This window comes from Vanacampus margaritifer, chromosome 5, assembly GCF_051991255.1.
Source record: "Vanacampus margaritifer isolate UIUO_Vmar chromosome 5, RoL_Vmar_1.0, whole genome shotgun sequence".
In the NCBI taxonomy this organism is placed as follows: Eukaryota; Metazoa; Chordata; class Actinopteri; order Syngnathiformes; family Syngnathidae; genus Vanacampus; species Vanacampus margaritifer.
In genome coordinates, this window is record NC_135436.1 from 18,560,238 (window position 1) to 18,573,437 (window position 13,200).

General features: G+C 38.3%; 1 protein-coding gene across 9 annotated transcripts in view; it reads right to left on the reverse strand.

The window, feature by feature from the left end:
* Positions 1-13,200, reverse strand: part of kirrel3b (kirre like nephrin family adhesion molecule 3b) — a 223,471-nt gene that overhangs the window by 34,022 nt on the left and 176,249 nt on the right. For all 9 annotated transcript variants that reach the window (XM_077566460.1, XM_077566462.1, XM_077566461.1 and 6 more), the window contains one exon: positions 989-1,094. In XM_077566460.1, coding sequence (XP_077422586.1) covers positions 989-1,094 — 106 coding nt within the window. The remainder of the gene's footprint in view (positions 1-988; positions 1,095-13,200) is intronic.

Consider the following 13,200-nt stretch of genomic DNA (forward strand, 5'->3'; position numbering starts at 1 on the left):
GCAACGTGCTTATGTCACGTCTATCGAGGCACGCTTAGTGCTACTTATGCCACAACAAGTTAGCTAGCAAACAGCTTCACTGGCCAGTGGCTACTAGCGTGGCTAAACACTCGTTGCTGAGTCAGTAATAATCCCCTCCATGGTGCCGAAAAAACTACACATCTGAAAAGTATCATTCTCCCTAAACAATGACGAGTAAAGATGGAGAAGCCATGCTAATTTCTAAGCTAACCTACAACTGACACGGCTAGCACGTTTAACACCAAAATGAAGTGCTTGTGTTGAACGAGTCCACTTTCCACAGACATTTGGCTGGAACCGCATTAAAGCAGAGAATATCCAACTATAAACAACAAACTAGCAGGCATATTAATCAGTGTTTGGCCTCTGGAGAAAACTTGCTAAACAGAAATTTAAATTAATTACGCTACGGCGGCTATGTCATGTGTCAGACAGGAGTGGCCTGTAAGCTTAAAAAATATAAGTAAACTTAAAAATATATTAATATTAAGCAGTTTGGAAAGTGAATTAATAATATTCAGGTAGTATAACATGTAAAATACCAGTAATATTAATTGTTTTCCAATAAAGCCCTGAGTTATGATTTTAAACTTAAACTGTAAATTCGGCACAATTAATCTTCTCAAATTACATTACAGTAGATCTTTTTTTCTTTCTTAAAAAAAAAATAAAACAATTTAGCTTTGCTTCTAGACACAATTATACATTCCGGTACAACGTGGTACAATATAAAATGTGGATTTAAGATAAAAAAAATATCGATAAAAAAAAAATCGTTATATTGTCATAGTCTTACTGTAAACCCTTCGTGCAAAAAAGAAAACAATCAAACAAACAAACAAACAAACAAACAAAGCTCAGTAAAATTAGAAAGTTGTCTTCAAATGAAGTAATTGATTTACAAAACTATATATATATATATATATATATTTAGCTTTGCTTTAGCTACTAAAGCACCTGATCTCACCTGTACTGTGTGACAGGTGGGTTGGCCTTTGCAGAGCAGTGGAATCTCACAAGGTTTCCTTCAAGTACTGGTTGAGGCTCCACTGAGAGATTGACAAGAGGCAGATCTAAAAGAGAGCACAGACACAAACAAGATATATACAGTAAAGTGTCAGTGATATATTGAGCACATCTTGTAATGCACTGAAATAGATGCTACGTTGTCTGCTCTTGTAGACTGCTTGCTTGTATTAAGCCATAAAATATGACATTTATATAAGCACGGTGGAACTTTAGGATCACACTAGAAAAATAAAATGGCAAGACATTGCAAAAAGAAGCTATAAAATAAGAATAAAATCATACTATTACAAGAAACACACTGATTTATCAGGGCATGTTTATCATCATGTAAGAATGTGATATTAAAAAAATAATATGACGAAAACAGTCACAATATTACAAGAACCAAGTGATAACATTACAACATCATCACACTATTAATTAATTTTCATGTAATATCAAAAAAAAAATCGCACAAATTTGCAAATTATAATGCAGTATATGGACTTTTTCCCATCATTATTTTTTGTGGCCTTAATATTAAAGTACAGTACTCACATTTACAACCAGCATTAGTGATACTAAGAGCATTTTCAAAAATGTTTACGGGTATACTAATCTGAATCTTTATTAGATGTAAATGTAGGTACTGTAGCGTATTCTCCTTGATACTCAAATTCAACTTGAATGTGAATTTGAGGCCATGTTTTAATCATCCTTCCACCCAGGTTATCAAGTGAAAATAGAACAAGTCATGTCTTTAGGAAGAACCGCTACCTTCTGTACCCTATAATTATTACAATATTATGAGAACTAAATCAAAGGAAAACTTGACTTCATAATGAGTTTGAGTAAATGGCAATTTGCAAAAAAAAACATCGAGGAGTCCACAGTGTGATCTGCTACAAATAACAATGAGCAACATCAGAGAAACATAACAAGCATTCAGATTATGCAAATGTAATAAACAACTTAATGTTGCCTAATTGAGAAAGGTGGGTTGCTTTTGAAGGTACAAGCTCATTTCCATTTCAATGCTGTCTCCTGTGAAAAAAAAGAAGAAACATTGCTATTACCCTGTAGACCCACATGCACTGCAGTTGTGCAGATTATTTATTTATTTATTGCTGTAGCTGTTGGGCCCATAAATGTGGCCTTGTTGGTGACATACTGAATACATTGCCATTTGGGAAAAGTGTTTTTAAAGAGTTAGAAGCAGCTGATATGGACGTTATGCACCACTAGATCCTCTTTATGGTATGTTTTTGCATTATCTGAAAGGTGGAATTCAAAGAACATTTTTATAACCTCTGTGTGATTCCAAAATCAATAAAATAAAATAAAAAAGTCATTTACTGAATTTGCTCTACAACATCATTACCTTTTGCCATCTGTAGTTCTGGTGGTGTTCTGTTACAGCATCAAGGACAGTAGATTAGTCATTTGGGTAAGGGATGGTTTTTGGTTTTGATGCTTGTGCTGCCATCTGTTTCAAAAATGTGCACTGTGTCTTTGCTCTCTATGTTCAACACTTCTAATGTAATAACAAGGGACTGTACTTGGACAGGGATGAAGAGCAGTCAAACAACAGACAAACATTGCTGTTGTGCAGCCAAACAGTGTTGTGTGTATGGCTGCAAATGGGGGTGGTTTTAATGCGGAGGGAAACTGATTTTTGCCCTGCGGCAGTGCAGATGTTCGCCGCTTGCTCAGCTGTCATAAAGCCCACGAGGAGGAAGTGGTCCAGCTCAATGTGCTCTAGTGAGAATTTTTGTAGAAAATAAGCAAGATGTTACATTCAAACTGGACTATTTTCTGGTAGCACTGCCTGTTTGTGGATATCCGCCTTCACAATAGAAGAATGTCCTGCTTCAACATTTCCAGAAAACATGCAGGTCTAAAAATGCTATCATTTTCCCAAAATATCTGCTATATCACTATGGACTGAAAATAGATTAACCATAAGACATCTCACTTTCTACTATATTACAAAAAGGTTGTTTTGAAGCATGCTCGTTTTTCACCAACTTAATCAAACTGCTATTTATTTATTTTTTTAATTATTATCTAATACTATAAACTGTTGACTGTATATCCTTAAAAAAACATTGCACATAATATCCATCCAGTCTGTTTCAAAAGTGTTTTTCCTCATTGGGCTCGCAGGTGAGCTGGAGCCGATCCAAGATAACTTTAGGTGAGAGGCGGGGTACGTCCTGGGCTGGATGCTAGCCAATTGCAGCGCACTGACAAACACATCTTTACGTTCACATCACTTAGATGCACATTCGTGGACATGTAAGAATCTTATAGTATGGAATGTAATGAAAGCCAACTCAAACCTCAAAACGGTGAGGCAGACAGCAACACGCTATATTATTACTCTATTATTTTTTTCTAAAAGTGATCATTTTCCATAATACACCCATTTTTTATTTTTTATTTTTACTTGTATAGCAGCCTTAGTTTTACTCATGTTTCACTTTTATCCACAACAAATGAGACTGTCATGGTTGTTTTGACTTTTTGGATACAAATTAAATAATGTATTTACATGTTCTTGTTACCCTTTAATATGACATATTCATTTACAAAAAAAAAAAAAATTAATTAAAATGTTGTAACTAAGTCATTGAATTGTTTCATTTTCATATAACATTTAAAGTGAAACTATCAAAATAATACACGAAGAAATGTACAACAACTAACCCAGTCACTCAAGAGATCATTTCAATGCAGGTGAAGCAAAAGTAATTACTTGAACACAATTCAAATTTGACCCATGTTCAGCGCACCATTTGATCCCAAAACCTTTCTAAATCCTTCTCAAGTCATGTAAATATCTCCTGGCATTTATTCCTCCTCGATTGTGCCAGGTTAGAAATGAGTGTGCCGTAAAGTACAACAAACACATATTCCTCTTTTGGTAATGATATGCTAACTCCATCGGTGTGATTTCTCTGTATAGTCTTTTGCAATGAGTATGTGTGCCTGTTACAGGACATGTGGGTGTGTGTCAAACCAATCTAAACTTGGAGCTGCAATGTTAGTCAGCCCGTTGGGTGTTTTTAGCCATGCAAGTGGTTAATTGCGTGGACAAAAATGTGGGCAGAGGGAACCTCAAAGGCGAAAATGACAGATGCGGCGCTGGAGAGGCCTGTAATAAAAATCCAGCCAGAAGCTGAAGAGCAGCAAGGCAGACATTAAAGAGTTGGGGGAGATGTGGACGGGAGTGGGGGTGTGTGCTGTCTTTGCTAATAGACACACTAATGTCAAAGCCAATTCACAATACATTCTACAAAGCATTCAACACTGCACTTTTCATCCATGCCAATCCCGATTTTTATTTGAACTCTTCTATCCCAGCTGCCGAGAGATTTTCAAAACGCAAATGCACATAATATGCAGTCCAGCCACTAATTGATTTTCCCTTCCAATGTCTGAGCTGACCCATAAAAAGCGATAGCGCCATCATGACTTTACATCTGCCGCAAAATCTGTGATTTTATAGAGCTGTCAAAATGTCTTCCAACAAGGCTTTGCCCTTTAAGCCATGACATACATTAGGTACGTTTCCATTACCCTCAGTTTTGCGCAAAAGGCACGTTTCGCAAAAGCAAGCTGGTAAAGGAAACACGTGATTTTCGAAAAAACTTTTAAATATCGAAAAAAAAAAATACGCTCTCATTGAGGTGTTTTTTGTCGAAATATCGCAAAAGTATAATGGAAACACTTTTTGCGCATTCCCTGTAGTCATGTGACCCCCGCCCAGCACGGAGGAAAGGAAGTAGGAAGTACGGGGCCACTCGCTGTCGTGTCCTCCGGAAGGGACAACAAGTCTTTTTAAGCACCAAGCGATTCAGCTATGGAGTCAATATGCTGCCGTTCAATGCACGTCCCATATCGTTGCATGAGAAATGGCCATTGCTCCGGGCAAACGAGCGACATACGGCGCACATCGTCGTTGAAATCCATCCGTCCGCACCATAACACGAGTTATAAGCACGCACACACACAACCCCGAATGCCCGAACCCGCCCGATGAGGGGAGGGAGATGTTTTTAAAGTAATATTAACAACTCCGGGCATCTGTCTTCTGTAAACATCATGAGCATCTTCTACAGAACTGTGAGATCTCGCGAGACGGGACATTATGAGAATTGCGCCTCAGAAGCGAAACGCTCTTCAATGGAAACACGGGCAAGTCGAAATTGTACGTTATCGAAATAGTACAATATCGCTTCTATTTTTGCGAAAAACTTTAACGCACCTATTGACCTAAAAGAAAGTCAATTTGCCACTCTAATGTATAAATGCATGGCTTGCAGAGTGGGTGGTACACTGAGAAGACGACAACACATCAATAATTTAGAATGTTGATTCATTAGAATCATCAAACGAAGAGTTGCAAGAAGATAGGTGTCAGAGGGATATAAAAAAAGAAGAAGAGGAAAATGGGTGATTGCAGCTCCACTCAAATAATAGGACAAATTAAAAAAGCCAGACTCTGGCTGGAAGTGTTCGGTTTAGGTGAACGGTATGGGATTTTTTTTTAATAGGTTTTAGGTGAACTAATGAAAAAAAAAAGACAAATTAAAAAAGAGGTGGCTTAGCCAGTAAAGTTTAGAAGGTCATTGGTAAGTGAATGTCAGACAACTTTGTTGCAACATTCCTCCAACTTCACTCTGTTTCCCTGTATGTAGTGAAAACATTGATTGTTTTTTGCTTTTATCTTTCTTAAAGCTCAATTCCCAGTTGCTGCAGGTGACTGCAGACAGCTGTTCTCAAGTACCAGTCGGACCAATCTACCATGAGTGTGGTAGAGCTGTTTGCGGGCTATTACGTCTAGCCTCAACAATATGATACCACTGTCATATGGATGGCTGGGCCTGCTACTTCGGCAAACAACTATGTGGTCAAATACATTGATTGTGAGGCATTCTACCATAAAACAACATTTTGATTGCCTTGAGAAGACTAAATAAATGAGCAATACATTCTTTGGGACACACCCACTCATGGTCCACTTTATGAGGTACAGCCGACCAATCTAATCTGACACAAGAGCTGGGTTCAATATCATTCATTCATCTGTCCGTCCATCCAACCATCCATTTTTCATACCGCTGGTGCTTACATGGGTGGTTGGGAGGGAAGCAATAGCCCGTCCTATGTGACTTTTGTCTGAGATTGGGATGGTAGACCCTAGACTGGTTGCCAGTCAATCAATAGGCACAAACAACTATTCATACTCATGATTCACATCTATCTGGCCAATTAGGAGTTTTCAATTACCCAACATGCATGTTTTGGAATGTGGGAGGTAAACCCGTGCAAGCACTGGGAGGACGTTTCATAGACAAGTGCAGTTCGAAATGGGTATTTGCACCGCCAACTTGCCAAAGGAAGCAGCTCCTTTCATTCCCTTTAAATTCAATACAGGAAAGTGGTCAAGATGGAGGGAGCATAACGGAGTTGTCGGAGTCCATGTAGGAAACTGGCGTACGTAAAGCATGTCATTCATAAGGAACTGCAAGAAAATCTCCGCCTGCGAACGATTTAGTGGCACTTGAAGATCGCCTTTCACCCCAAATTTGTATCCGTGTGCCCTCGGAATCAATATTGATGTTCTGACAGCCCCCAATAAAGACCCCAATCCAAATGGACTAAACTATGTTTGAACTAATTATTTTGGGGAAATGTATCATATTGTGATAAGATTAATTGTATATGTATGGCTTTATTTTCTCTTTTACTTATTTTGGCATAGGCAATGGATAAAGGTATTTCTTCCTACTTCCTTTGAACATGTACATTTGACTAATAATTTGTTTCCTTTGTAACTTATATTCAGGGATGTGATTTGACCAAAGTGAAATTATCTGAAAATTTAGCCGGGGGTCTGGGGGCCGCTGGCACCCAGCTAGGTCCAGGGCAGTGCCCTGGTGGGGGGACAAGGGGGGGGGGGGGCGTAGCCCCCCGGAGCTCATGGGTTTTCCGTGTTTTTAAGTACTTTCAATGCACTCACATGACAAAGAAATAGACAAAACAACAGCATAAATTTTCAATGTATATTGAACTATCCCATATAAAATGGCAGTTTTAGTCAACTCAAAATCAGTCACATTCAAAAACATTGGACTGCCTTTGCTTTTAAAAACGATCACTGAGAATATCATCATATCTAACTAATGTGATTACTAAGTTAACACATAAATAATGTTGAAGAGTTCAAATTTCATGAACAAATAATTGTATCATGACCAAATGAAAAGTAACTCATATTAGAGCATACCACAAATGTCTTTGTTATAGCAGAAGATGTTATCTGTCGGAGTCATGTGCATACACAATGAACTATAATAATAAAATAAAAATAAAAAAAAATAAAAAAATCGGATTTTTTTTTTTTGGGGGGGCAGATAAAAAAAAAAAAAGCTTTATTTCAATGTTATTTTTAATTTTGTATTGCATTTATATGTTAAATAAACAAACAAATAAAAAACTCCAATAACAATAATTTATTAGAATCACAGACTTGAATCCAATACATAACTGCACATATCCTTACACTCTGCCCATCTCGCTTTCAGTTCTCTTGCAGGCATATTTACCATTACCTGCATGATTAATCAAGGAGTGCATGCACTGTTGCCGAGTCTGCTACCAAAACCTCTCCGATTGCACATCTGCATGTCCTTTATTAATTAGTCTCAACAAATGGCATTCCACACGCGCGTCATCTTGTTTGCAATGCAAACACACAGCGAAGCCTGGCAGAGCCTTCATCTGCCAGCATATTTCGATGTGGGTCAACGCTCTGTGGATGCAGCTGGACTAGAAATCGTTGGAGGAATATTTATGATGTTATGTGATTAGTGGGCAAGACACGGCATAGTTGCTACTGGATGTTATATATTCATAAGATACAACTTCAGGTTACACCTACATAACCCAATCATTATGATATTTGCCGAGGCGGAATTTTTGATGCAGCTCTTGTATTGGATCTCGTTAGGTTTTGCAGCATCACCTAATGAAGTGTCCAGTGACTGTACAAGGAAGCACAGTGGGGTGTTTTCCACTGATTAGCAAAGTCTAAATGGAATGAGTGAAGTCATGCATTGGAGGTAAGTCGCTCATCCGTTCTCAATAATTACTGTCACCTAATTGACTGCGATGGACAAATGTGAAGTCAGCAGTCTATCCAGGCTTTACAATTACACCCCATCACCTTAAATCCCACTTATTTTAGCACATAGTGTATTTAGATGGTAATTTGTTTAACCCCAACACAACTCAGCATTACCTTCTCTAAGTGAGGTGAATGCAAACGATTAACATTGGCGGGAAGATGCTGCAGTTAAACGCACTAAGTATGGAGTTGTTTTGTTTCAGATGATGCTAACAGAATAAAGCAGAGTTATTTTGCGCATATACAATTGAAGGTGAGTGAGATACACACCAATGTGACATTTGTTATATAGCGCTTTTCTATCTAATTAGACACTCAAAGACGCTTTACAATGGAACAGATACATTATTCATGCACTCAAACCTTCACACTGTGGTGGCAGTAAGCTAATTAAGTAGCCTCAGCTGCCCTGGTGCAGGCTGACGAAAGCGTGGCTGCCAGTGTGTGCCTACGGCCCCTCTGACCACCACCAAACATTCGCACCTTCTATACACCAGTGTTAGTAGCACTGGAGGCAATGTGTGTGAAGTGCCTTGCCCAAGGACACAACGACACGTGACTCGGGGAGAGCGGGGATCAAACAGCCAACCTTCTAGTTACTGGACGATCGTCTCGACACCCTGAGCCACAGCCGCCACAAACCACCACAAACCTCTTTCCATCACTTAATATAGAAATCAATGCTATTTTGGCACACTGACCCCTTAGGGAAAACAGAAACCTTGATTAGCCATGCTTGACGCATTCCTCTCATCATAAGAGGTGTATAATAATCAGTACGGGAGAAAATAAATGGCAGCATTTTTCGTTTTCTAGTGGGCTTTTAGAGCTGTGGATGCGGATTTGTTTTTGTGTCCATTGACATTCCACACTATTCCACAGGTAGCTATATTGCAAGAACAAAAACAGTAATGTGCCTACAATGGCAGGGAAGCCCGCCAGCTTGTAAATGTAGATGTTAATAATGCAGAGTTTAAAATGGTGTTTATGGGAAAGCAAATGCAGTTTTAATGGGCAACTTTATATTTTATAAAAACAAATAAATCCAGTTGTTTCCGATTGGCTGGCCAAGGTCACAGACAAACTCAACACATTGCACCAAGGTATATTTGTTATTTAGTTAGTTAAATATATTTAGTTTGTGATGTTTCAAAGGTTTATAACTGCTCTGAGTTTTGGGCTTTTTCAATTGGCCTAATTAATTATGGTACATAAGACTGATTAAATGTTAGTCAATCTTATGGAGGATGCATTTCTACACCATTGCATAGTAAAATATTGTTCTCCCAGTGCTTGTAAGGGTTTTCTAAGGATACTCCAGAGTGAATGTTTGTTTGTCAATTAGTACACTTACATGCAGTCCATAACCTTTCTAAAATCCGAATATTATTGAAAGGCCATATAAACGTGCAAAAACCCGAATATTCTCTTATTTATTTTTAAAAACAAGACCTCTTAGTTACCCCTTTTCTAACCCAAACATTTGGAAATCTTGTTTTTTGGTGTGCACCGTTAAATGAGCGGACATTAATGTCACCGCGGTGTTTTCACGTTATTTTCTATCTCTACGATGAAAATACCACAGTGTGTACACACATACTGTATATACGTGTATCTAAGTCCATGCTTCTGGCGTGCAAGGCAACGGAAACACTCAAACAGAGGTAAACAAACACGACGACACAGCAAAGAACCATACCTTTGGAGCGACGAGGAAACCGATAACTTTATTTAGCGTGGTGAGTGACATGAATATTAAAAGCGAAAATATTTGCTTAATGACCTCCGTGTGTCAATATGTGACCTGTGATTTACTGGCAACAGTGTCTTGCCCAAAGTGTGCTGGGATTGGCTCCAGCATGACAGCGATCCTAATTAAAAAAAAAATTAAACTGAATGAAATGTATTATTATTATTATTTTCATTCTCGTAAGCTTTTAACTAAAAAAAAATAAACTACTTACTAGTTACTTACTCAGACTGAACTCTAACCGTGAGTCACATCCTTGCACACCAGCACACAACCCATGAGTCCACTTTGCAGCTCACAGTCCAAAAATCATGGAGGTATGTGTCCAAGCCAGACATCAAAGGCCTCTGTGGCCAGTGCATTATGAGACAAATCAGTTAGTCAGGTGTGAAGGAAAAGCAGAGGCTGCAGAGTGAAGTTTACCTTCAGCAACATGCTGCATTCGGCCCTCACCAGGGATCCACTTAGACTAATAAGAACCATTTACCGCGCCCACCATTAATCCCTCCTATATTTATACTCCACTGAGAGGCCACTTATTGAAACACATGAGAGCATGGATGTTCAAAAGATGATAAACGTCGAATATATTTACTTTCAACATTGCTTAATGGGGAGTTTTTTTTCAGCAAAAAAATAGGATGCAAATTGCTTGCATTTCAACATAAAAACATATAAACAGGTATATGTATAATGGGTATAAAAATGAAGGACAATTATAAACACATCTTGGTGTATTTATGATGTAAGCGTATGTTACTCTCATAGCCTCCCTGGTGGTGTGTGTTATCAGGAGCAGGTGAGTGTGTGCGCAGCAATTCACGCTGGCTGCTTCTTCACTACTTCTCTCGATCCCTCTCTAGCTGGCTGTGGCCCAATTCTGACTGTGGACCCTCTGAAAATTCTGCCTAGCCAGAATATTAAAAAACAGGCGAGCTATGTATTTTCCATCTGTGCCCAAGCCTTTCTCCGCTAGATCAGGAAGTCATAAATAAAGTGACTACCAAAAGAAATAAATGTGTTGCTTGATTGCACCCAGACAGGTTATAACATCAATCAATGGAGTCAATATTATATAGCAAAATTGTACCTATACATGTACTTATAATGTTAAAAAAAAAAAAAACAACAGTTTACTCTCATGTAAGTGCAAAATGTAACATACTGTAAAGTGTCAGACGTGTATACTGTGTACATAAGGAAATGAAGAGATTGCTGCACAATGCCACAATGAAACTAAAGGGTCAAAATCGCTCAATACTGGACTGGGCTAGGGCTGGACTTGCACAAAAAAAAAAAAAAAAATATATATATATATATATATATATATATATATATATATATATAAAATGGCTTTTACATTGTGACTTAAACCGGCCAGCATGACTTCTGGCTACCAAGACCAAGATGTATGTATTAAATAAATAAATTAATTAATAGTGAAATAGCACTGCTTCGGCCCCAAAATATGCCGTCCAACCGGGAATCTGCCCTCTATACCAGAGGGCCAGTCCAGCCCAGGATGGCATACGAGTCAACAGGTTAGTAGGCACAAATATTTATAACAACCCGAGTGCTGGCATACCACACTATGCTGATTTTGAGCATCTGTTTATGTAACTAAATATGGTTGCCCAATAAATGCTTTATCAGTCCATCAAAAGCAGCCTTCCATTTCTGTCCTACAGGCTTACATTTTCATAAGTCATATAAACTGTAATATTTGTCTGCTGCTCAGTTGATGTGAATGTCTGCGAGACAAATATTGCAATTTTATTTCTATATTTCAAGTTTATCCTTCAGGGTTTGCACACATCTACTATCTACACTACTATCTCCCTTATATAAAAACATGTCACTCAATATTTACTGCACATGTGTCCTTCCCCAAAGTTCTGGTATATCTTTATTGACAATGTCTTTTTGTGTGTGTGTGCAAGATCCTGTCTCCATTTCTGATCACCAATAATAATTTAATGACATTGTTCCAAGGATGTACCCATCAATTTTTTTTGTGAGGATTCAAACCATTTAAAGCCTTCAAAAATAAAATAATATCTCTGTTAAGGGCAGTGCATGTGCAATTCATGTCTTTGATACGAAGATTTAATAATTCATTTAAAAGCCTTGTAGAATATCTGTTCTTTCAAAATAGCCATTTTGTTTAATTCTTTGTGGTCTATAAATGAATAGAAGAAGGTTGAGTCACAAAAAAAACATTTGAGCCTCTCATAAGGACAACGTAGCAATTAAACTGGTTCAAAACAACACCGAAAAGGTTTTGTTAAAGAAAAAAACAAGTGCTTCAAATTCTGCTGCTGAGCCAGGAACCTTGTAATTGAATAAGGTAGCAAGGAAATTAAGCAAATTGATACCCAACACGCGTGAATCAAAGTTCAATTACGGCATGTTTCATTTTTGCAGCTTAATTTGGAAGTGGATGTTAGCGGAAAATAAAGCAGCTCTGCTGAGCTGTGCTGAACACTTTACCTGTCGAGTCAGTGCAAGGGGTAGGAGGAGAACGAGAAGGGGGAGTAGTAGGTTAAAGAGGGATAGTGTAGAGGCTAAACCTTGTGGGAGACAATTTGAGTCACGACAATTAGTCTCCGCTGTCGCTCACTTTGTTCTCATGCTGCGGGATTTTTCTTTTATTTTTCCAGGACCTATAACTGTGCACATTTTAGAATGCTAATTTTAGTTCTCCTGCGCTTTCACTTTTCAGGGTTGAATCATAATTTTAGTAGCAAGGTGACAGCCACAATATGAGCAGCCGCATCATGAGGTCTAGTGAAATATACGTATATATGAGTGGGGAGACTTTTTTTTTGTGACTGAATGACAGAAATAAAATAATACCTTTGGCATGCTGCAAGGAATGAAAACACAACACATGATATTTTATTCTTGTGCCCTAAACTGGCCAGATCACGCAGTGCGCGCTCTTGTCATGCTTGCCTCTTGTGATGCACATACTGAAAAGAACGGAGCAGTCTGTCATAATGGCTCTCTGAATAGCATTTTCTGCTTTATTAGTCATACTTAATGGTGTTGACAGGGCTGCGAGTGATGCAAAATCCCTTTTGTACTAAACTCCCCCTCTAACTAGGAGCAGCTCTCAATTGGAAAAGATTCCCTGACAAGAGGCCGAAGAATTTTACACGATGGGCATGCTTTGCCTGTTTGAAAGGAAGATTGCACATGTTGTCATCTACTGATGACGGATGGC